Raw genomic sequence first — 25,360 nt, 5'->3', positions numbered from 1 at the left:
TTTACATCCAGTATGTGCCAGGCATAAAATAGGCATTGAAAACGAACAGGTTTTGGCCTGACTTTAATTGGAAATACTCTTTGGATTTGTGTAGGATCATTCCACATTGGTTTACTATTGTAGTGACCCTATAGTTTTTTGTTTTTTTTTTACAGAGCCAGAGAGAGGGGATAGACAGGGACAGACAGACAGGAACAGAGAGATGAGAAGCATCAATCATCAGTTTTTCGTTGCGCATTGCGACACCTTAGTTGTTCATTGATTGCTTTCTCATATGTGCCTTGACCGCGGGCCTTCAGCAGACGGAGAGTAACCCCTTGCTTGAGCCAGAGACCTTAGGTCCCCTTAGATCCAAGCTGGTGAGCTTTTTGCTCAAACCAGATGAGCCCGCGCTCAAGCTGGCAACCTCGGAGTCTCGAACCTGCGTCCTTCTGCATCCCAGTCCGACGCTCTATCCACTGCGCCATCGCCTGGTCAGGCATGACCCTATAGTTTTAATGTAAATGGTCCTGTTAGTTTGAGAAAATTGGTATTAAGAATTGAAGTCTAATAAAGGTGTTGAATACAGACATCAAAGCCTTTACCTATGCAAATAAGATTTCACACGTGCAGAGGACCCAAGAACCATCATTTAAATGCCGCCAAGTGTGGTTTTAAAGTCTTCCAAACTTGCTACAAAAAATGCAAACAGATGGGTAATCTTGGGTAATCCATTTCCTTTTAACCGCTTTCTTTTCTTTCCAGTGGGCTCCACCTCCAGGAAGCCTGCCAGACAAAGGGCAGCGTGCTCTGCGTGTGGGCTGGTCCAGGGCGTGGTCCTGGCCTCAGCAGCCAGCCTGGAGCAGCCAGCCTGGGGCAGATCGTGTCCCTGGACTCGTGGTCAGCCCCACTTCCGTCTGTGGGCGTGGCAGGGTCGGGGCTGGGGTCATCTGCTCTTCCTGTTCCTCTGGGACTTTTCCACTCTCGTTACTCCCTGTGCAGGGCTATGGCCACAGCCTTTTCGGGACGGTGTATCCCTCGGATATGGCTCCGCAGGTGAGACCGCGACTCTTTCCTAAGCCCCCAAAAGCAGCCGCGCGGGTCACTCTGAATAACCCAATCCTTGTCCTGTATTTAGGAGGGCCACGCTGGGCGGTGGCCGCCAGTACCGCGTTGCACTGTGCACCGAGTTGAAGCAGCCCCTGGTCATTAAGGAGGTCGCTCCCCGCCCTGTCCGGCCTCATGAGGTAGGGTGACTGGCCTATTTCGGGACCTCTTGACACCCTCACTCTCCCCTCCCCACCGCTCACTCACCGCAGGTTCCATCCTGGGTCAAATTTCCAAGCATTCCGCTAGGGGGCGACCCGGACTCCTGAGCGCAACTGCATCCTGGGCTACACGGGCCCCTTTAGGTTTCACAAAAGGGCCAAAGAGGCTAAAGAAAGATGGTTTCCCAAAGACACAAATGGAGGCCTCTTTCTGAAAGCCCCAGAGCTGTTGCCTTAGAAACAGAGAATTCTGATTTGCACACAATTCTGCCTAACCACCTGCAAGTTATTGATTTCATGAAGGTAAATGGACCCCATCCTTTGCCTCCTCTTCAGGGGTCAGTGTCTAAACATCCGCCCTCCCTCCTCTCCAAACCAGTGGGGCCACGTCCTGTATTTTCATTGGCATGTGGGCTTTGTGCTATCATCTGGTGTAATGTAGGGCTTGGGGATTTAGGGTTAAGGGCATTTCCATTGAAATGTGAAGTCATTTTGGCCGCTTGGGTTGACTACTCTCATGACACATGTCAGCTGCCGTGGAGAATGAGAACTTCTGACAAGGTACAGCAGGCAGCAAGCCTCAGTGTGGGGGACCACCGGTGAGAGGGAGAAATGTGGCTCCCATTCTGAAGTGCCACTGACAGGGTCCCTGTGGCTAAATGGATTATTTGAGTGAGCACGTGATGGCAGGCTTGCAGCTTCCCTGGACTTAGGTACTGACAGACATTCATCCTTGAATGATCCTGCATCAGGGTAGAGTGGCTTGAGGTCGTGTGTGTGCTGCATATATTAATAACTAACAGGTCATGCACACAAAGTGTGCAGGCTGAAGGCTGACTCCTTTGTTCTGTTATTTGCCCAGACATAGCTTCGGAAGGAGGTACCGAGTTTACCCACCATGAAATCTCCATAGCCTGGAATGGTGTCTAGCAGTTGGCAGATGCTTAAAACATTGTTGAAATGTCTTCTCACCAATATGGCCACCTCTACACTAAAGTGGAAATTTAAACAAACAAACAGAATGTTACCGACACTATCAGCCTTCGTCCCTCCTGTAATTCCCAGCCCTGTTGAGATGGGTTGGTCTATGACAAAAGAGCTCTAAGTTTAGCCTGCCTCATAATCACTTGGGACTTGTTAAAACAGTTTGCTGGGGCTTTGTCCCCAGAGTTTTTGATTTAGTAGGTCAGGATGGGGCCTGAGAATTTGTATTATTAACAAGTTCCCAGGTGATAACTAATGCTGGCAGTCTGGGGACCACAATGAGAAGAACAGGCTTACAAGGTCTAGAGAAACTGCTGGCTATGCTGCTGCAGGCCTGCCTCAGGTTCAGCACTGTCATGAAATACAGAAACTGGTGATCTAGGACTAGCCTCCAGGATTTCTGATTCCCAAGACAGCTGATCATGTTACTCTCCTGCTTAAAATTGTTTAACGGCTTCCCATTACTCTTACTATGAAGACTAAGATGCTCAATCTTAGTCTATAAACCCTTGCCTGGTGTGGGCCCTGCTCTCTAACCCCATTTCTTTCTCCTCTTTGTGCTCCAGACTTGCTGATTTTTTTGTCCTCACCACAGAGCCTTTGCATATGCCATTGCTTTTGACAGTGTCAGGCTTCTGTCTCTATTTTGAATAGTTAACTCTAGCTGTTCTTAATTCAAGTGCCCTAACCAGGAGTTCAAGTGCCCTAAGTCAGGAGAAATTCTCAAGGATTTCTCCTGACTCCTCCAAAAGGTCGTCCCCCATTATATGTTTCATAGTATTCATAGTACCTTATCTATCTATCTATCTATCTATTTTTTTTTTTTGAGAGAGACAGGGAAAGAGAGACAGGAATATTGAGTTTCTCCTGTATGTACCCTAACTGTGGAATCCAACTGGCAACCTCTGTGCTCCAGGATGACACTCCAACCAAGTTATCCAGCCAGGGCTTACTTAATTAATTTCTTTGTGACATAAAAAGAAGGGGGGGAGTGGGAGGGGAAAAGGAAGCATTAATTTGTTGTTTCACTCAGTCGTGCATTCATTGGTTGCTTCTCATGCGTGCCCTGACCGGGGATCGAACCCAGAACTTTGTTGTTTCAGGGCGACTCTCTTAACTGACATACATTTTTATTTTTAACATTTTGTGTAGGAGTTGTGATTCAGTGTATAAATCTTCACAATCATTTGGTTAATATCTGTCTTCTCTGCCATACATTTTGCTCCAGGAAGGCAGGAAATGTGTCCATTTTGCCTCACGATTGTACACCAGGACTTAGTTCAGTACCTGGGAGGTACTAGGTATTCAGTAAACGTTTTGGTATAATTGAATTACTGTTTCCACAGATACATACTGCTCTGCTCTGTTTCCTTTACAGGTCAGAATTGATGTCCATTTCTGCGGCATTAACTTTGCTGATATTTTGTGTTCCCGTGGTCAGTATCAGTACAGGCCTCATCCTCCCTTCATACCTGGTGAGTACGAAGGGGCCAAGGAGCTGCTGCAGGAAAAGAGCACAATTTTCGGAACCATGTGCTTCATCTCCGGCTCTATCCCAATGGTGCTTGTCCGCTGTCAGTGTCATCTCAGATGTGTAGCTTCACCACTATTAAACACTAGATCGTGGGCCCCTTGAGGGAAATTTCTATGACTATCTTACCCTCATCATATTCTCCAGTGTAGCATTGTAACTGTCTCATAGTAGATGCTCAATAAACACTTTAAAAATGAATAAATGAACAAATGAATGTTGACATATCATTATGTTCATCAGAATTCTGATCCCAGTCATCATTGGTCTTATTCATTTCCTTTTATTCCTTAACATTGCTTCAATTTTGTTTTTTTGCTTAGGGATCACAACCATCTGTTTGTGGTTAAAACTCTTAATCTTCACAAACACATTCCCAAAGAAACCTAGTATCAAAGGGTCAGAAAGAAAAAGAGTTTATACATTTCTAGCAGCCCACTGTAAGATTTTCATTATACCCAGTCTGATTACATTTAGATCCCAAATATGTGGACAAATGACTATTTTTTGTTATTGAAATTTGTTTAAAAAGGTATAAGTTTAGCTCAGCTTACATATGGTACATATATAGTCTACACAAATATGTACTATTAAGTATATAGTTGCAAAATAGTTGCTTGTTTTGGCCTTAGGGTGTTTGGTTGTGTTTCAACAGATGGAACCATTTCCCTCTCTTAATATTTGCTGAAATGCTGAATAGGGGGCAGATGTCATGCTCGATTGAGTTATTCCTTTGGCAGCTCAAGTGGGAAATGTATGGTCATTAAATTCAGAAATTTCGGGGGTGGAAGAGAAAAGGGAAGATACCACCACTTTATTCGTTTGATAAAAATACTGTATGAATAAATGTGGTTCATGCCCTTGAGGGCCTCGCAGTCCAGAAGAGAAGACAGCACAACAGATAAGTACAATATGATGAACATGGTAATTAGGGTGCTATGGGAGCCCAAGCCCCCAGTGATCAGGGTCAAAAGTACCTGTGTGTACCTGTGATTCTCTGTTCTTTTGTCCATTCTTGAAATTTTAATTTGTGTGCTGGTAAGAATGGGGCTGCTTTAGCTTTTCAGGTTGTGCTCATGAAATTTTTTTTTTTTTTTAATGAGAGCAGGGGAGGCAGAGAGACAGACTCCTGCATGCGCCCTGCCTGGGATCCACCCGGCAAGCCCTCATGTGGCAATGCTCTGCCCATCTAAGGCTTGTTGCTTGGCAGCCAAGCTATTTTTAGTGCCTGAGGGGAAGGCCACAGAGCCATCCTCAGCACACAGGTCTAACTCACTAACTCGCTTGAATCTATTGAGCCATGGCTATGGGAGGGAGAGGCGGGGGGGGGGGAAGAGAGAGAGAGAGAAGAGGGGAAGGGGTGGAGAAGCAGATGGTCCCTTCTCTTGTGTGCCCTGACTGGGAATTGAACCCGGGACATACACATGCTAGGCTGACGCTCTACCACTAAGTCAACTGCCCAGGGCCACTCATGAAATTCTAAAGTTCACTTTCTTGTGCTTTGGGTACAACACTCTTACTTCTCTACTGGATGGGTGTGGGGGGCACTTAAACCCCTTCAGTTTCAGAAAGCTGGTAGGATGGCCCATGGATCAGGATTTTCTCATCTTCACGGTGCTGGGCTTGACAGATGACCTAATCTTGAAACTATTTGTTTTAGGGATAGAGTTTTCTGGGACAGTGTTGGAGACGGGCACAGATGTCAGCACAGTTAAAGAGGTAAACTCTGAAATCTAGGAAATTGATGTGTGTGAAGCTATGAGAAATGTGCTAACTCCTTTGTAGCCAAAGGGTCTTGCATCTTCTAGCCTTTGCCAGCAGACACCAAGGGGAAACTGAGATGGAAGGGAAAGAAGCAGCTTCTGAATGGGAGGCAGGAAGGCAGTAGTAGTGCCTGCCTCATTAAACTTTCACTATTAATAAAAGGCAGCACCTTGATCTTTAGTTGCTAAGAGGACCGGAAATACTCGAGTTTCAGCCTCTTGTGGAAGAAATTAACACTGAGATTTGAATTCATACCCAAATTCATATTCTGATTGATGACCATGGCATTGTTCAAAATGTGCTTGGCAACCCAGTGGGGGTATTGAAAAAAGGCTGGATTATTTATTATATATCAACTCTGAATGGATAATCGGGCAAACCTGAGTGGGTGGGTGGGGGTCTTTATGGAATCAGAAAGATGAATTTGAACCTACCCTTAATGATATTTTCCCTTCAGGGAGATCGAGTTATTGGCCTGAAGGGCCCTCCTGAACTTAGTTGTATGGCTGAAGAATGTATCATTGACCAGAAGGTAAGATCACTCCCTTTCCATATTAATGCTTGGGCATTTCAAAAGATTTACTTTCTTTTCTTTAATTTCCACTTATCCTTTATTACTCTTTCTCCTCCCTGTTCCCCCTGCCAAAAAAACCCCACCATTTCTTTTTGTATTTGTTTGGTCAGATCTTGTTTCTTAGCCAAGTACTTCTTTCTTTCAAATGCTGAAGTCCTTTTCTATATGGGGGTGACCACCCTTGCACAAAACTTTGTATGGAATGGTTTAATGAAGAAACATTTTGTTTTCTGAGTCCTGGAGCAACTGGCTGGCTTGTCCAATTGGACCACAGTTGGATAGTTTTGGTTGAAAAACTGGTTTGGGCATTGAGCTGGATGTGATGGGTTTATCTCCAAAACGAAGCTTGTGAAAGAGATAGCCCTGGGAATAGAGCCAGTCCCCCGGGGGGTGGGGGGAGCAGATCTGGTCGTGTGGGATGTGCATGGTGTCCCCTAGTGGAGAACAATGCATACTTTTCCCCACAGTTTTATTGCGGTAAAATTTATTTAACCTCCAATTCACCCGTTACATAAAGTACAGTGGTCAGTGTTCTAGTCTTCATAAAGCAGTTGGTTTCTTCCTGAGCAGATGCATCCTTAGGATTTAAAAACATTTTTATTTATTGATTGATTTTAGTGAGAGAGTTAGGGAGAGAGAGAGACAGGAACATTGATCTGTTTGTTCCTGTACCCTATGTGCCCTGACTGGGGATCAAACCAACAACCTCTGCGCTTCAGCACGATGCTCTAACTAACCGAGCTATCCAGCCAGGGCATCGTCCTCAGGATATTTGAAGACTGATGCACCCAATTTTTGAACTCACCCACAGGCTGCTTGGTCTTGACTTCTCCTTGGCTTGTTTCCCTTCGCAAACCAGTCACTTAACCAAATCATAATAATCACTAACAATCAGCCTTTATGAACAAGTACAGGTGCTCAATCCCTAAACCACTGTTAACTCTTTTGTAGGCACTGTGGCAGATTCCAGAAAAGGTCTCCCTCCGAGAAGCTGCTACCCTGCCTGTAACTTATGTTACTGCTATCTTGGCCCTGGAGCATCGGGCACGTACCCAGCCTGGGTAGGCACTGTGTAGACAACAGAGGGCTAGATAGGACCCTTCTCTGATAGCAGAAGTCCCCGAGGCCTTGCCCTTCCTTTTCCTTGCCTGACCATTAGCTCATGTTCAGTTAATCTTAGGAAAGGCTGAAGGAAGGTAGTGGCCAGAGACTGGGGTCTGGTAACGGTGGGGGTATGCTTTTGTCTGAGAGGGAATGGTAGATTGTGAACTTGGCCAGCATGAATTTGGAGAAATATCCCTCTCAAACCTGACAACCCTGGATATCACCTCCTAGAAAACCTTTACATTTGGAGAGTTGGTTTATTTAAACTCGCTTCCCTCTGGTTTTAATGGAGGCCTGTGGGATTTGTTTCTGTGAGGCTTGGTTGGACGGACCCACTCTACCTGAAATATAGCTGTGGCTGTCTCTTCTCAGAGAGCCTCAGAATCTCTCTAGAGAGATGAGTTCAGTTGAGCAGTGGCCATTACCCAAGCACCACGTTCTGAAATTTGGCAGCGTTTTGTATGAGAATGAGTTAGGATAGAATTTCTGAAGCAGAAATTGAGTGCTAGCTCAAAGGAAGAGGCTTCTTACAGATATTAAGGAATATTTTTCCTGGGAAGTTTTCAAAACTGGACTAAATTAGCACTGTTCTAGCCATCACCCAGCCCTAAAGGCTAGAGAACCAGATGTACATAAAGGGTTGAATGAAATGGTCCCTAGATTCTCTTCTTGCTTTAAAATATCTTGGTTTCAAAATAGTCATGAGATCACATTGCTGGATGATTTTTGGTTTCTGAAGTAGTGTTTCTCTCTCTCTCTCTCTCTCTCTTGCACAGAGAAACTGTTTTAGTGACAGCAGCAGCTGGAGCCACTGGCCTTGCAGTGATAGATGTGGCGACAAATGTTCTTCAGGCCAAGGTATTTGAATGTTAGATTCTCCACTTCAACAAATAATGCTACAGTACATGGTTTCCAAGCATGGAGTATATTCATTCATTTAGTAAAGACCATGTGCAAGGCAGGCACTGGGGATACACAGTCACCTAGAGGAGGGCCTTGCCAACTATTTGCTTATGGACTAGCGAGAGGACCGAGGAGTAAATCCCTGTTCCTTCTGGTTACTGGAACCTGCAAAGTCCGACTTGCTTCACAGCCTCTGCAGCTGTTACTCTCTCCACCTGTGATACTCTGAACTGTCCCTTCTACCCCGCACTTTAAACTTAAATGTAGATGCCTAGGGAAGTATCCTTTGTCCCTCAGGAGATGTTAATCCCCTCCCCTCACTATTTGTATATGGTTTCAATGGCATCCTATCCTTCTCATTCATAGTACACACCTTACACACCTCATTGTATGCTTAGTCCTTTACTTGTGTCATTATTATATTAATGTCTCCCTGTCACTCGACTGGAATCCCACGAAGGCAGGGACCGTGTCTGTTTGGTTCATTACTGCAGTTCTAGTGCCTGGCCTGGTGCCTACACCACAGTTGGCACTCAATAACTATTTCTTGAATGAATGAATGAATGAATAAACAAATGAAAGAAAGCATCAATCAGAGAAGGAGGATTTCTTGGAGAAGGTGGACATTTAAGCTGAGATTTTAAAGAACTGGTAGCAGTTGAATAGGGAAAGAAGGGAAGTGAAGGTCATTTTAGTGGTGGGAGGACCTATTGGAGGACAGAGAAATATGATGCATTCAGGGAATAATTGCGAATAGCATCTGTGGAGCAGGGGAACTGTGTGGGAAATGGTGGGAAATAACTCTATAGAGCCGGGCAGAGTAAGATCAGGAGATGCTGGAGAATTTGGAAGCTAATAAGGGTGTTAAATAGGGAAGTTACATGATCATCTTTGAGTTTGTAAAGTTAATTCTGGTAGCAGTGGGGATGAGGAATGGGCCTAGGTCAGGCGTGTTCTGCCAGTGGTAGGGCAGACTTGTGACCACTCCCAGCCAGAGGGACTGGTGCCTGAACCAGGGCGGTGGAGGTGTTTTATTGAAAGATACTAAAGTGGAAGGAAATTGAGAATTTGGCCACTGGAGAGTATTCTGATGTAGTTGAAGGAACAAGGACTTTGAAGTTAGCCTCACCTAGGTTCACATTTTAGCTCTGTCTTGAGCTTAATCGCTCCAGTTTCCTCATTGGTAAAATAATGTTCTCCTTATAGGGTTGTTGTGGGAATATTGAAATTACACATGCAACGTGCACAGCTTGTCGGTAAGAATCTCTTAAAAAAGGGATCCTGTTATTATTAGATGTTGAGTGGGAAGTAACAAACTCGGTTAACATGTGGATTTTCCATTTACGAGGATTGAGAACACAGGAGGAAATGGAGATTTCAGTTTTGGATGTTGTTGAGCAGAGGTTCCCACGGAGCGCGCAGTTGGGGTATCCAGAGGTACCGGCACATACAGGCTTGGAGATAATTGGACTGGGCTGGAACTACTGTAGGTGGCACCTCTCCTTCTCACATCCAGTCCCTTTGGGAAGGGCATGTGAGCTCTGAAAACAGTCTTAGACACCAGCTCCCTGTGGAATATTAATGCACTTCATGTCAAAAGCAAGGGCTTTTCTCTTAGCGGGGAGACCAAAATTAGTGTCATTATCCAGAACCACTGACTGTGTAATATTTCTAGGAGGATAAATTGTGCCCTTTGTTTTAAATAGTGATAAGCGGTTAAGTAGAGAGAAAAATTCAATTCAGATATCAAAATTAAGCCGCATTATCTTCAGCAGCAATAATCTTTTTATGCAAAAGCAAACAAATAATGTCATCATGTCATCTACTTGGAACAGGTTATTATGATAACGGCTTCCATTCACAGCATCTCCTGGTGCATTCACAGTGCCTCCACGGCTGTTATCTGACCCCTGATCCCCACAGAACCCCTGCGAGATGGGTAATGTGAAGTGTTTATTATCCCTACTTCTCAGATAAAGAAAGGGACGCACTGAGAGAGAAAATGATTCACACTGGTCTCACCGGGGTCTAGTGAGAGTCCTGGGATCAGAATCAGATGCCTGACTCTAGCCAGGTGTCGCCTACTGTGCCATTGAGGGCTTATAGCAGCTATTTGAGGGTAGCTTTCAGTTTCAAATAGTTATAGAGGATTTTGGATTCTTTTTTTTTTTTTTTTTTTTACAGAGACAGAGAAAGAGTCAGAGAGGGATAGACAGGGATAGACAGACAGGAACAGAGAGATGAGAAGCATCAATATTAGTTTTTCGTTGTGTGTCGCGACACCTTGGTTGGTCATTGATTGCTTTCTCATATGTGCCTTGACCGTGGGGCTACAGCAGACTGAGTAACCCCTTGCTCGAGCCAGTGACCTTGGGTCCAAGCTGGTGAGCTTTTGCTCAAACCAGATGAGCGCACGCTCAAGCCGGCGACCTCGGGGTCTCGAACCTGGGTCCTCCGCCTCCCAGTCCAATGCTCTATCCACTGCGCCACCACCTTAAGAGCACTGATGTTCTTGGGTGTTCCAATAGAAGTTCTAAATGTCACCGTGGGGCCAAAATGCTTGGGCTGGTGGCTGCTGCCCAGTGATGAGGTGCCCCTGGGCAATGCTTGAGTATATATTTGAAACTTTTCTGGAGACTTCCACACTACAGACCTCCTCATAGTATGCCCTGCAGTCATCCATGGCATCTTTGCCATGCCTTAGGCATGGTTTTCTCCCAGAGGGATGGAGTAGAAAAGCATGGGTTTTGGAGTCAGGCAGCACTGGCTTCTACCTCCTACTATCTGGTTTGCCTGAGGTTAATTACTTAACCTCTCTGGGTCTACATGTCTGTGTATAGCATGGAAGTAATTATACCTCCCCATAATGCTTTTATGATATTTGAATAGAATAAGTGATTGCATGTGTGCGTGTAACAATAGATTCAATTTATCTAACACTTTGTTTTGCGAGTGTTTTATATACAGTAGTATTCCACCGAATTCTTTGTTTAATTTTTGTTTATTGATTTTAGCCAGAGAGGAAGAGAGAGAGAGAGAGGAACATCAATCTGTTCCTGTATGTTCCCTGACCAGGGATTAAACCAGCAATCTCTGGGCTTTGGGCTGATGTTCTAACCAATGGAGTTATCTGTCCAGTACCCACCGAATTCTTAAAGTAAATCTTTTTGTATGAATGAGGTAACTGATACTTAGAGAGGTAGGCAGGCAGTATAGAGAGGTTAAAAGCATAAAGTCTGAAGATGGATTACCTGGGTTTGGCTTCCAGTTCTGTCTCCCATTAGCTGGGTGACTTTGGACAAGTTACTTAAGTTCTTTTGCCTCAGTTTCTTTATCTCTAAAATGGAGATAATATAGTGTGTATATATCCTTGTACTATTAATATAGTACATTATTGATCTATATATAGAAAGAATTTAGAATAGTGCCTGGCACACAGCAAGTACTGTGTTAGTGTTAATTCTTACTAAGTAATTGCCTTAGGTAACAGGTGGTTAGTAGCAGGGCCAGGATTTGAACTTAGATCTGTCCGATTGAATCATATTTGACCCTCTGGGAAGCCTTTCCTGATCTTCTAGGTCTAAGTTGAGTATTTGTTTTATGCACTTCGGGAACCCTCTCTACTTCCCCATCACTCTGCTGTAGCTTGCTTTCTTGACTCTAAACTTTGTATTTAGTTTGTATTTTTACTACCTGACTTAGAGTAGATGTTCATTAAATGGTGGCTTTAGTTTGCATTTAGAGAAGACTTACTGAGTGTCTTCTGAACCATTCCTAGCTAGACTCCCGTTGGGGTTCCAGGATTCTTAGAAATGTGGACCCCGTGGCCAGTGGAGCATGGAGGGGCCAGTGTGAGGGTGCCATGTGTTAGGCCATATGTTAAACGGAGGCTGATGCTAGGTCAGCAAGGTCCCGTTGGTTTCCGTGATCAGCACCCTTTGGTTGCAGGATGAGTAGGTGGTGTGAGCCCCTCGTGGTCCATATTCTGGAACCTCAGAAGCTTTGCATTCTTTGCACAGGTAATAGCTGCTGCTGGAAGCGATGAGAAGTGCAAGCTGGCCATGCAGAGGGGCGCGCAGTCCAGCGTGAACTACAGCCGGGGCAGCCTGAAGGAGGAAGTCAGGAAGCTGGTGGGCAGTGGTGGCGTGAGTGTGGCCATCGACGCTGTGGGAGGAGACATCTTTCTGGACACTCTCCGCTGGTGCGTGACAGGTCTTCCCAGAGTCGGCTAGTCCTGGGGCTCTACTGCAGCCTTGCCAGATCTCTGCCTACCTCCTGGCCTTGCCTCTCTCGTCTCTGCTGCTGGCTTCCCCTGCAGGCGTCAGCACCAATGAGAACAGCTGAGTGGGGGCGTGGAAAGAACTAGAAGCAGAGGGAAGATCAGGAAATGCTTAAATATAGCAACAACAAAATATCCAACTGGAAAATATCCAAGAAATGACTGCAGACTCTTTAGTTGGCAACATCAGATGCTTTAGAAGTTCTACATGTGTTCAGTTCCGCTGTGCCGGCCCCCACCAGCTACTTGATGTACTCGGCGTGGGTCATTCTCGAGGAGATCATTGTTCACATGGTAAATGTGCACACTCTTTTGATCTTGCTGGTTTTTGAAGTAACCAGCAGGGCAGGTATCGCTTTGATTTGTTTTATTTGAAAAAAAAAAATCACTGGAGATTTAGTGGGACTGTTGTCTCTGTACCAGTTCTCATCCTGCTTTCACCTGGGGGCTCTGGAGTGCTTTGTAATGTGGATTTCATTTCTCGTGTTATCCCGGCAAGCACAGTTTTGTGGTTTATCTCAGTTTTTAAAGCAGAAGAAATAGAAGCAGAGAGAGCAGCATGGCCACAGGGGGGACCCAGTGGGTGCTGTATCCGTTGGGCAGCACTGCAGTGTGTCCTCCGGTGCTGTGCTTCTGGAAGAAGCTACGGAGGGGAGGGAGTGGGTGGACTAAATGGAGAGGCAGGAGAGACAGCTGCTGGTACTCCCCTTCGCTGGCCTTGGGATAATAGTGTTCTGACAACAGCTTCTCCGTTCCCTTCTAAAGAAGAAAAGCAAACACCAAACCAGCATATACATATTTCATATCAAAGATGTTTACAAACTCGAATTTTAGAACTCACTGCTTAGCATGCCCTGTGTGGTACTTCTCATAAGGGGCTGCAGGAAACTTGTGTGAATTTTTGGTGATTGTTCAAAACTCTCTAGAGAAGCACCTAACTTAAGGAGTCCTAAGATAAATCTTTGTGTAAAGCAAATGATACTTCGTTAAAGTAATCTATCTTCTTATTCCTGCTTCCCAAGTTCAAGAGCTTCAGACTGAGTTGTCTCTGAGTACAGGACATGAAGTCACATTTGTTTACACCGAGTTTCCTTCCACAATGTAGTGGAATCGTTAAACAGACAGTCTTGACTCTAAAGTAGGCCTGCTTGTAGAACTGGCTACTTCTCCTGTCCCTACTGCCTTGCTTATGGCTTATATTTATATTTTGCCATTGGAGAACCCAAAGTGATAAAGGGTGGGTCACCCCTGCCAGTTTGTCAGCTCAAGAGGAGTTCCCAGCTGGAGGTTTAATATGTTTCTTTAAAAAAAAAAAAAAACTGTGGTAAAATATACATAACCTAATTTTTATTATTTTAACTATTTGTGAGTGTATAAGTCAGTGATATTAAATATGCTCAGTGTTGTGTAACCTTCCCTAACAAAATCTCTGTACGCATTAAACAATAACTGCCCCTCTCCCTACCCCCATCCCTGGTAACCTCTGTTTTACTTTTTGCCTTGAATTAATATGCATTGCTTTTTTTATGTTTTTTTCATTCTACATTTTTTACTGTGGAAAGAAAATTATTTAACCAATGTGCTATATTGGCCATTTTAAGTATACAGCTCAGTAGTGTGAAGTATATGTACTTCACTAAAGTACTTCTCGCAAAAGTACTTATACACATTGTATGGAACAGATCTCCGTAACTTTCCCATCTTGCCAATCTAAAGTTCTGCACCCATTAACCCACAGCTCCCCATTTCTCCCTCAGCACATCCCCTGGAAACCACCACACTCTTTTCTGTTTCTATGAATTTGAGTTCTTTAAACACCTCATATAAATAGAATCATACAGTATTTGTTTTATTTTATAACTGGCTTATTTCACTTAGCATAATGTCCTTAAGGCTCATTCATGTCGTAGCATGTGACAGAATTTCCCTCCCTTTTAGGGCTGAATATTCCATTGTCAGGTATAGACTCATTTTGTCAAACCAGCCATCAGTTGATGGAGATTTGGGTGGCTTGTACCCCTTGGTTATTGTAGACAGTGCTGCTATTAACATGGGTGTGCAAATATCTCTTCGAGACCCTGCTTTCAGTTGTTTTGGATATAGAGTCGGAAGTGGGATCACTGGATTACACTGAATTCTATTAATTTTTCTTTTGCGGGCCCTCCATAATGGTTTGCACTGTTTTTACATTTCTACCAATAGGACCTGAGGGTTCCAGTTTCTCTACATCCTTGACAGCACTTCCTTTTTTTCCCCCTTCTGTTCTTTTGAAGTCATTGCTATCCTAGTGGGTGTGCATGTATATTGCTTTTAAAATTTCTTTCCCTTCTTCCTTTCCCCTCAGCCTGGCATGGGAGGGCAGAATCGTGGTGCTGGGTTTTGCTGGAGGAAGCATCGCCTCTCTGCCAACCAATCTTCTGCTCCTGAAGAACATCACTGCCATGGGGTTGTTCTTTACCCGATACCGAGAGCAGGACTTTCCTGTCTTTTCGAGGAGCCTGTCCTCGGCCCTGCAGTACTGCCAGGAAGGGCGCCTCCAGCCACACGTCGGAGCTGTCTTCAAGCTAGAGGAGGTAAGATGCTCTTACGGAATGTGGTGTGGATAAGGCCAGGAAGTATTCTGTGTCAAGTGAGCAAATAGCTCAGTCTGGGCACTATAAATCCTCTTTTTACAGAACGAAAAGGTGACAATGTAATGGAATAATGGAGTCTCACAGGCTGGAGGCTCACAGGATTTCTCCCAGTCCTACGGGTTGTGTGTCCTGAGCCTGTTGATCCACCTGGGAAGCAGGATCTGTGATGGCCATGCAGGCGGTGGGTTCTTTTTTTTAGATTTTATTTATTCATTTTAGAGAGGAAATGGAGAGAGAAAAGAAGGGAGGAGCGGAAGCATCAACACTTATATGTACCTTGACCAGGCAAGCCCGGGTTTCAAATTGGTGACCTCAGAGTTCCAGGTTGACACTTTAACCACTGCGCCACCACAAGTCAGGCACAGGCAGTGGGTTTTGGTGGTTGTCTCTACATCAATGGTGTGCAAAACAGAGGGAAGTGATGATGCTTCAGGAACTAATTTATGTGTGTTGATATGAACTCTGAACTTCACAACATTCAAGTCTAAGAAGGAAGCACTTAACTTGACCTTTGATTTTAGAATACAGACACTGTAAAGTACAACCAGATGATCTAAGCTGGAGTTCTGTGAGCAAAACACAAAATCATGCCTGTCATCATAAGACTACTATTCACCCATTCGTCTCTGGTATTAATTTGTTGTTTATTCACTCTCTTGTTTCATCTCCCCACAGTCCCATTAATGTGGCTTAATCTTCACCAGAGTGTGATTGTGTGCATGCATATGCAAAATTGTTGTGAATGTGAATCTGTTAGGCATTCACTGTGAAGTCTTTTTTTTGGCTTCATTTGTTTTCATGTTAAAATAACAACTGTTTTGGTAACTGTCTTCAGCCGTGGACAGAGGCAGCGTTTGTTCACGTGCGGATGAGCGGGGCTCACGCTGTCAGGCCGGACCTCACTGCTCAGCAGCCTTCCATGTCCCTGTTTTTCTCCACAACGACGCTCTTGCTCCTCAAACCCAGTATACTTTCTCATCTGTTTGGCATGTCAGTCGAGAAGGTGGCAATCAGAGAAGCTGACTGGCCATCAGAAAACTGGTTGGTGTCTGTCCCTAGCTTTGGCCTCTTCTGTTTGCGCCTTTGTGGGAGTCCTTCACCTTTCTGATCCTCAGTCAGCACATCTCTAAAACTGAGGGGTAGGACAGTATCTGTGGCTTTTGGACTATGCTTTGGGAGCCACAGTCGGAACTTGGGGGTGGGTGGTGTAGAATTAAGTTGCCTGGGCTCTGGGACCCCATTCTGGCTGGGGCTAGGGTAGCTGTGTGTTTTTACTTCTTTCTTTATACTTTTTTTTTAAGACAAGGTGTTGTGGTTTAAAGCTTGAAAAGTGGCACTGGCTCATTGGCTCAGTGGTAGAGTGTCAGCCTGGCATGTGGATATCCTGGGTTTGATTCCCAGTCAGGGCATATAGAAGCAACCATCTGCTTTTCCACCCCTCCTCCTCTCTCTCTCTCTCTCTCTTTCTTTCTCTCCCTTTCTCTCTCTCCTCCCTTTCTATAGCTATGGCTTGATTGGTTCAAGCACATCTGCCATAGGCACTCAGGATGGCTCCATGGAGCCTCTGCCTCAGGTGCTAAAAATAGCTTGGTTGTGAGCATGGCCCCAGATAGGCAGAGCATCGGCTGCAGACGGATTGCCAGGTGGCTCCTGGTTGGGGCACATGCAAGAGTCTGTCTCTATCTCCCCTCCTCTCACTTGGAAAAGAAAAAGAAAAGAAAAACTTGAAAAGCACCAGTTTAGAGAATTTTTGGGTCACCTTCCAACTAGTGGCTTTTTTCACATGACTTGTACACTAAGGTTTGCTTTATCTGAGGCTCAGGTATATCTGTTGATAAAGAATGAAGACAGCTGGGCAGCACAGGAGTGGAAACACGTGCTGGTTTGAACTGTCTCTAGGTTGGTGGTTTTCAGCCTTTTTATACTTGGCTACTAGTGAAAATAGGAGAATTATTTTGGGAACCACTAAGGCAGAAATCGCCCCAAGCCTCAGCGAATTAGGCTAAGAGCATTTGGTCTATAATCTTCATACAACATCAGGGTGGTTAACTCGTAGACTGGCACAGAATTTCTGGCAGACTGGTCCGCAGACCGGTGGTTGAAAAACACTGCCCTGGTGGCGCTCAGGCACCAAAGAAGCCAGATTACCTACACTGAAGTTCTCTCTCCTCTTAAACATGAACTAATTATCTAACTGCTGACCTCCTGCCAGTTTCTGTTTGCCCTCTCTTTTCCCATGAGGGCTCTGCACGTCGGGTTTTTCTGGTTCTTCCCACTCTGTGGACCTTCCTGTTATCAGCTGGCTCTCTGGGACCCTGCTCCATAACAGTTTCAAGTGCCTCATTCACACACCACCCATTTACTATATATATTTTCTCTTTCCATTTCTCTCAATATCGAACTATTTAGAGCAGGGGTCTCAAACTCGCGGCCCCGGCCCGCCGAACAATTTTGTGCAGCCTGCAGACTAATCCACGGGCTTACTTAATTTTATTCAAAGTATTTTGAACTTCGTGGATTAGTCTGCGGGCCGCGAGTTTGAGACCCCTGATTTAGAGGAATGATAATAATAATGGCAGCTCCTATACATTAGGAGCTTACTGTGGGTCAAGAACTGTGCTAAGTACTTTACATGCATTTTCTCATTTGATCTTGATAACAACCCTTTGAGAAATGAACCGTTTTTTATGATGTTATGTTAGAGTAGGCAGTTAGACAGACATGGGCAGGCTAAGAACGATAGGTCAGGTACAGAGAGGGTCATCAGGGCAGAAAGCCCCAGGTGCCAAGCAATGGGCAAAACTGGGAAAACAAGTATATTGCAGGGTGGGACCTCACCCCCAGGTGACCTTCCTTCCCTAGCATATGGCTGACCATGCAACCATTAAGACGAAGGGCCCGGTGTGTACTCTCTCTCTCTCTGGAGTACGTCTGCATTTCCCCCCCTCGCCTTCAGCCAGACGCATTTTCTTTACCTTTCTCCTAAGCTCCAAGGCCCCCCTCCCCACCCCCTTTTTTTTTTTTTGCCTCTGTGACTTATTTCCTGAGTCCACGCAATCCAGCTGGCTCACTTCTTCTACCTCTGTGGCTTCCTGAATAAACCTTTGCTTATATTTGAGCTTTTGACTCTAAATTCTTTCTTAGCCAAACTTAAGGACTGAGGTCTTACTTTGCCAGTAACATCTGGTGCCATTCACCGTTAACAGTCACAGATGAAGAAATCAAGACTTGTAGAGGCCAAGGCACCTGCCCAGTACTGTGTCATAAGTCACAGACCTGGAATCCAGTCCATGTTGGTCTGACACCAGAATCTGAGATCCTTATGGCCATGTCAAACTCTCTCTTCAAACAAGGCAAGAAGTTGCTTCTTAGAAACCTTATTTTAGAGTCTGAAGTTTATCTATCAGAGAATTATCTATGTGAAAGAACTATCTTACAGTTAAAAAGACTGGGAATCTTGAATTTTCCTGAATAGTCCCAGAATTTATATATTTTGTTCTTTTAAACTGATGATGATTAAATGAATATGTAATTAATTTCACCCAATTTAAAGCCTGAGTAATATTTTTGCACATAAATCAGTTAACATATTAGAAAAAATTTTTTGTCAAAACTTGCTTGGGCTTGGAAAATGACCACTGTGTGTATGTGCATACTGTCTATATCTGTCTCTCTATCTCTGTCTCTTTACCTATCTATATGTATCTATATATCTATAGATACAGTACCAGAGATACCGGTGATTCCTAGCTTTTATTTTCTTCTGAATATGTGGACTCACAGGTTTGACTTTGATAGTTGATAGTAATATGACCACGTACCATAGCCTTTTTAGTAGGCACACACACAGGGTATGAGCTTCCATAGTCCTCTGTGTTTCTACTTAGAATTACTTGTTTGATGCCTATTATTGCCACAGAGCATAAGCCCCCTGCAGGCAGGGGCCATGTGCTGTCCCACCTCCGAGTCTGCAGATTCTGGCTAGGACTCACATATCTGTTGAATGGTGGATAGAGAGTAGGGTAGCCTGGCCCACCACTTCCCTGCCTATGGATATATTACTTACAATCTTTCTGCCTTTTTTCTTGTGTGTAATGGAAATAGTAATATACTATACCTACTAGGATAGTTATGAGGATTAAATAATCTAATACACATAAAAGCATATAGTTAAACTCTTAGTGTACATATATATTTTTAATGTTTATTTCTTGACTTTAGAGAGAGAGAAAGGGAGAGCTAGAGAGAGACAGGAACATCAATCCGTTTCTGTGTGTGCCCTGACTGGGGATCGAACCGGCAACCTCTGTGCTTTGGGATAATTTATGTATGGTAAAATTCACTCTTGAGCTTTGACAAACATATACAGTCATGTAACCACCCCACTACAGTCAAGATGTAGAACATTTTTGTCACCCCCAAAAGTCCCCTTGTGCCCCTCTGTACTCATCCCCTTCTCCTACCCCACAGTCCCTGGCAACCACTGATCTGTTTTCTTCCCTGTTGTTTGCAGACTGTCATGTACATGGAATCACACAGTATGTAGCCTTCTGCTGTGGCCCCTTCGGCTCTGCATAATGCTTCTGAGGTCCATCCCTGTTGTTGCACATGTCAGTAGTTCGTTCTTTTTTATTGCCGAATAGTATTTCATTGTATGGGTGTACCACAACTTGTTTCTTTGCTTATCAGTTAATATGATATCAGATTATTTTCGGGTTTTGGTGGTTCTAAGTAAATCTACGAACATTCATGTTTGAATTTTATGTAGGCATTTTTCCCCCCAAAATTTTAGAACTGGAATTTCTGGGTCATGTGTTAAGTGTATGTTTAACTTTTTCTTTTTAAATTTACACAGTCGTTTATTTGTCTTTACTTGGAGAGCAGAATCCCCCTCCTCCCCATTTCCAATGGTGGCTAGATAACATCATTAGATAAGAATGTGAGTTTGAAGAAATCTATGTGGCCTGACCAGGCGGTGGCACAGTGCATAGATTGTTGACTTGGGATGCTGAGGACCCAGGTTCAAAACCCTAAGGATGCTAGTTTGAGCGTGGGATCACTGGCTTGAGCGTGGGCTCATAGATATGACCCCAGGGTCACTGGCTTGAGCCCAAGGTCGCTGGCTTGAGCAAGGGGTCACTGGCTTGGCTGGATCTTCCCAGTCAAGGCATGTATGAGAAGAAATCATTGAACAACTAAAGTGCCACAACTATGAGTTGATGCTTCTCATTTCTCTCCCTGTCTCTCTGTTCCTGTCTGTCTCTCTCTCTCTTGCTCGCTCTCTCTCGCTGAAAAAGAATGAAGAAAGAGAGAGAGAGAGAATGAAAGAAAGAAAGAGAGAGAGAGAAATAAAGAAAAGGGAGGGAGGGAGGGAGGAAGGAAGGAGGGAGGGAGGGAGGGAGGGAGGGAAGGAAAGAGGGAAGGAAGGAAAGAGGGAAGGAAGGAAAGAGGGAAGGAAAGAAAGAAAGAAATAAGTAAGTCTAGGTGGAATCCTACAAGTAACTAATGTTGAAGTTAGAAGGAGCCACCTTGACTGTATCAGCAGCTGGCTCTCTAGGCCTCAGTTACTGAGGAGCAATTCTGTTGCAGTCTCTGCAGACCATGGTTTTGGAGAGGAGGCCATTCCTATTGCATTCCTACCAAAGCCTGTGGCACATAGGGTGTGTGTGTGTGTGTGTGTGTGTGTCTTGAGTAGAAATTGGGGCTCCAGAATCACTATCTGTTTGAACATTTCAGGACTTTGTACCGATTTGCCATTCTGTGTTTAACTTTTAAGGACGACCAAACTTTATCAAAGTGGTTGTCTTATTTTGCATTCCCACCAACAGTGTATGAGAGTTTTCGTTAACTTTCCATCTGTCAGAATTTATTATTGTTAGTTGCTTTCTTTAATAATAACCATTCTGATAGGCATGGAGTAGTATCTGATTGTGAGTTTAATTTGCATTTCTCTAATGAATAATGATTTTGAGTATCTTTTCATATGCATGTTTGCCATCTGTATATCTTTTATGCTGAAATGCATTGATTGACTTTTAAAGGAAGATTCAGGTCAACTTGTATCAGAACAATGATATGATGAATATAATTCAACTATGACAGTTGTATTAGTAACTAAACGTTTTTACCTTTTAAAAACAATCCCACTCAGTCCCAGATATATTCGTTCATTCATTCATGGTTTTATTTTATTCATCACATGTTCACTGGGTACATTCTGTATACCAATCAATAAAAAGTAAGACTTAAAGAATTTTGGTGTTTTGTTTTTTTTTAATTGGAAAGATCTCAGGACAGTGCTGTGATGGGGGAAGAGCTGGTTTCTAATAGGAAGTATGAATCAGCATAATATATTTAGGGAGCTATAAGTTACTCTGATTTTTCCTGCTTGATGAGCTAATTAAAAATTACAACAGCAGAACCTAAAACAGAAGCAGTATCTTCACCCTGCCCCCAGATCCTAGGTTGCATATCTTCAGAGACATATTTAATTATGGCTTCATTTACTGCAAGGCAGAGAACCAGGGTTCTGGGCACAGCCTGTATATCTCTCTGGGCCTTAGCATGGAGAGCCTCCCTCTCTGAGGGTCTACAGTACAGGAGGAAAATGTCCCCAGGCACCTGCCTGAATTAGCTGTCGAAAGTCTCTGGCCTGACGCCCTGCACTTTGCTTCTTAGTCTCTCATTTGGAGCCTAATCACTCTTACTGAGCATTCAGTTCTTACTATCCCCAGTTGTCTGTTTTCCCAGCCCCGATAGAAACCATAGGGTAGAAAGGGACCGAGCTAAGTTATTTTTAGAAGCAGCTATAATCACAGCAGAGGTGGAAGCTGGACACAAAGAAAAGGAACAGAACATCAAAAACAGCAGGTACAATAATGGATGTTCAGAATAATGAGATTCCTAACTCACGAGACAAAAATGATGCCTTCCCCCCACCATTATCATTTAAAGAGGTCAGGTAAATATGTGCTGCCTTTTTAATAAATGTTTCTGTGCAAAATGATTAGAAACACACGTTAGCGTCTGAAGTGACAATTTTCTTTTTATGTTAACATAAACCTGCAGGAGACTCCTCATTTCCGTAGCATGCCAGGTGAAAAAAGTATCAGTATCTCCAATTATGCTTGTTTGCCCAAGTATTTTTGTTGCTGGGCTCCGAGAGGTCTTTGGGAACAAGTGACTTCTAACTGACAGGGAGAGTCATGCGGCTGTGAGTCACCAGGAGATGTATCTTTGATTGATTGGCGGGGCAGGGATGAGTGTTTCAAACATCTGTCTTAGACCTCTTCCACCTCCTCCGGAGGCATCTAAATTTGTGTAGATTGGAAAGGGCTCTGTAAGGCACAAAGCCCCGAAAGACACAGGATTTTGGCACCAGCTGCAGAGAGATTGCCACGATTGATTTGTTTGCCTGCTTTTTATTTATTTATTTTTCTTAGATGCTTTGGGGAGGATCAAGTGGAACGGGTTATTTAATCATCATTCTCATTCGAAAGCAGATTTTCATCTTTGCAAGGCCCCTCTTCTGCTTTTATGTCTGCATATTTATGGATGTCTGTATTTACTTATTCCCTGTATCCTCATTCCCCATACCTTTTCCTCCCCAGAGTCAGTCTCAAATTACATAAATATAGAACAGCATAGGGTTGTGCTGTAGATCTTACTCTTTTTCTGAATGTTTCACTCGGTGCTCTCTTTTCAAGATCCACCTGTGTTGCTGGCCCTGTATCCGGTTCGTGGCTTTCCACTGCCGTGTAGGGGTCCGTGGTGTGCATTGGCCATGGCCACGGTCACGGTGTGTTTATAGAGTCCTTCCCTAGGACGAACATCAGGGCTCCCACCCTCTGTTTTGCCTTTTATGTTTACGTGTGAGATCCATTTTGAGTTGATGTTTGTGAAAGATATAAGGACGGTGTCTTAATTCATTTTTTGCATGTGAATGTCCAGTGGTTCCAGCACTATTTCTTGAAAAGATTCCCCTTCCTTCCTTGAATTGCCTTGGCTCCTTCGTCAGAAGGCCAGCTGACTGCGTCTGTGTGGGCCGATTTTTGAGGCTCGCTAATCTGTTCCATGGACCTGTTTGTCTGTTCTTGCACCAATATCACACTGTCTTGATTACTGTGGCTGCTTTTTAACTTATGTTTTTATAGCTGTACTTCTAAATAAAATGAATTTGAGATAGATGGCAAGTTCAGTTACACTGGAAATAGGACGGTTTTAATAAAAATATACAAATTATAAAATATTAAGTTATTGAGTCTCCTGCCAGTGGTTCCATTCTTTGAAAAGTTGGAACACAGATATTACAATAGAGTATGGACAGGCCTGAGGATGTCTTACCTGCAGTCGTTTGACAACATTGAAAATTATAGTTAAGACAAAGAAATCCTGAGGTTGGGTTAGTCTTTTTTTATTTTTTTTGTGAGAGAGAGAGAAAGAGAGAGGGAGAGAGACAGGGAGGAAGAGAGATAAGAAGCATCAACTTGTAGTTGTGGCATTTTAGTTGTTCATTTGATTGGCTTCTCATCTGTGCTTTTACTGGGGGGCTCCAGCTGAATCAGTGACCCCTTGCTCAAGCCAGCGACCTTGGGATCATGTTGATGTTCCCACTCTCAAGCCAGCAACCCCACAACTTTGGGATTTTGAACCTGGGACCTCAGCATCCCAGGTCAGTGCTCTATCCACTGCAACACTGCTGGTCAGGCAAGGTTAGGTTATTCTTAAATAACCCAATTGTTTTCCTTTGAGTTTGTGGTGTTTATTTATTTATTTATTTATTTATTTTAAAAGAAAGTGCTTTTTTATTTTATTTATTTTTACATTTTTTTATTTATTCATTTTTTTAGAGAGAGGAGACACAGAGAAAGAGACAGAGAGAGGAAAGAGATAGAAAGAACAGAGGGATGAGCAGGAAGCATCAACTCCCATATGCGCCTTGACCAGGCAAGTCTGGGGTTTTGAACTGGTGACCTCAGTGTTCCAGGTCATTTTTACCCACTGTGCCACCACAGGTCAGGCTGTGGTGATTATTTAGTTAGTATTACATAGTTAGCTATGTAGAGTTCATTGAAGACACCTCTTAATACTTTAGTTGTTTTAAGAATTGAACCAGCAACAAATATTTGTTGAAATATACATGTATGCAAATCTATCCACATATTTTGTTGTGTTTTTTTTTTAGGTCAATGATGCCTTCCGACATGTGATACAGCGCAAATCCACGGGCAAGGTGCTTCTCTCCTTCAAATGACTCCTCCCCTCAGCTGCAGACTCAGCGTGTCCAAAGCCAGACTCGGCTTCTTTTGAAAAACTGATTTCCCTCCCGCATTTCTACAGGCGTTACTACTTTCTGTATTAATTCAGGTTCCTTTGAATCTTTTTTCTTATTCTTCCTACTTAGTGTGATCATATACTTTACTGTCCCAACTCGGACCTGTTTGAGAGGGAGAGGAAGCTGTCAGTAATGACACCAGGAAAACCAGTGTCCCATGCAAACCACGACGTATGGCCGCCCCATTTATAATGCCTCAGTGGCCAGGTTCTGTCATCCCCACCTCTAAGATATTGCTCACCTCCATTCTGACTAATTATGTCTCATCTACTAATTCCAGAGACCTGATGGGCCCTTTGTTATACATTCTTGCCATGGTGACCTTCCCGAAGCACAGCCACAGCTACCGTGGCTCACTACTGCCACATGGTGGAGGTCAGACTCCTGGAGCTATGTTTTATTATTATGACCCACATTTCCCTCCTTTTCTGCTTTCTGGCCTTTCATTCAACAGCCACACTGGTCCCCCGGTACGCACTATGTCCTGCCTGCCCTCTGCTCTGCACAAGCCATTTCCTCTGCTCCCTTATCAACCAGGCATAAGCACCCTGACCTGCGAGACCCGTGCCTGCACTGAGCCTCTGCCTCAGGAGGGTGGTCCTCTCTTCTCTTCCCCTTGTGCCTCCCTGCAGCTTCTTCCCGGGATTTGTCACACTCTGCCTTGCACCAAAGGGAGCAGCATGTCTAGGGGAATGTACACAGGATTCTGAATCCAAGGTTCGAATCCCAGCCTCAGCTCTTTGGAGGTGGTTACTTGAGGTCTCTGAGCCTTCACTGTAGATATTACATTATCTGCCTCCCCAGGTTGTTGTGAGCAGTACGTTCAGTGATTAGGCAAAGGGATGAGCAAATTCTCCCTATTTCCATTCCTTTCTTTTCTGCTTTCCTGACAGAGCATAGGTTCTTTGAGAGCAGGTACCATGTTGCATTCACTTTTGTACCTCCCACAATGCCTAGCATAGTCAGTTAGCTTTGGTAAATACTGAATAAATCAAATTGAATTTGAA

General features: G+C 44.0%; 1 protein-coding gene across 1 annotated transcript; it reads left to right on the top strand.

Moving 5' to 3' along the window:
- Positions 1–737: 737 nt before the first annotated feature.
- Positions 738–25,360, top strand: LOC136325977 (quinone oxidoreductase-like protein 2). The gene is made up of 10 exons (XM_066261222.1): positions 738–1,035; positions 1,118–1,226; positions 3,610–3,706; positions 5,423–5,481; positions 5,984–6,058; positions 7,052–7,161; positions 7,981–8,062; positions 12,127–12,308; positions 14,731–14,959; positions 24,204–25,360. The coding sequence occupies exons 1-10, from the start codon at positions 986–988 to the stop codon at positions 24,270–24,272; spliced, it is 1,062 nt and encodes a 353-aa protein (XP_066117319.1). The 5' UTR covers positions 738–985; the 3' UTR covers positions 24,273–25,360.

Source organism: Saccopteryx bilineata, chromosome 2, assembly GCF_036850765.1.
Source record: "Saccopteryx bilineata isolate mSacBil1 chromosome 2, mSacBil1_pri_phased_curated, whole genome shotgun sequence".
NCBI classification, from domain to species: Eukaryota; Metazoa; Chordata; class Mammalia; order Chiroptera; family Emballonuridae; genus Saccopteryx; species Saccopteryx bilineata.
The sequence above is the reverse complement of the archived record's forward strand: the minus strand, read 5'-3'. Positions and strand labels throughout refer to the sequence as shown.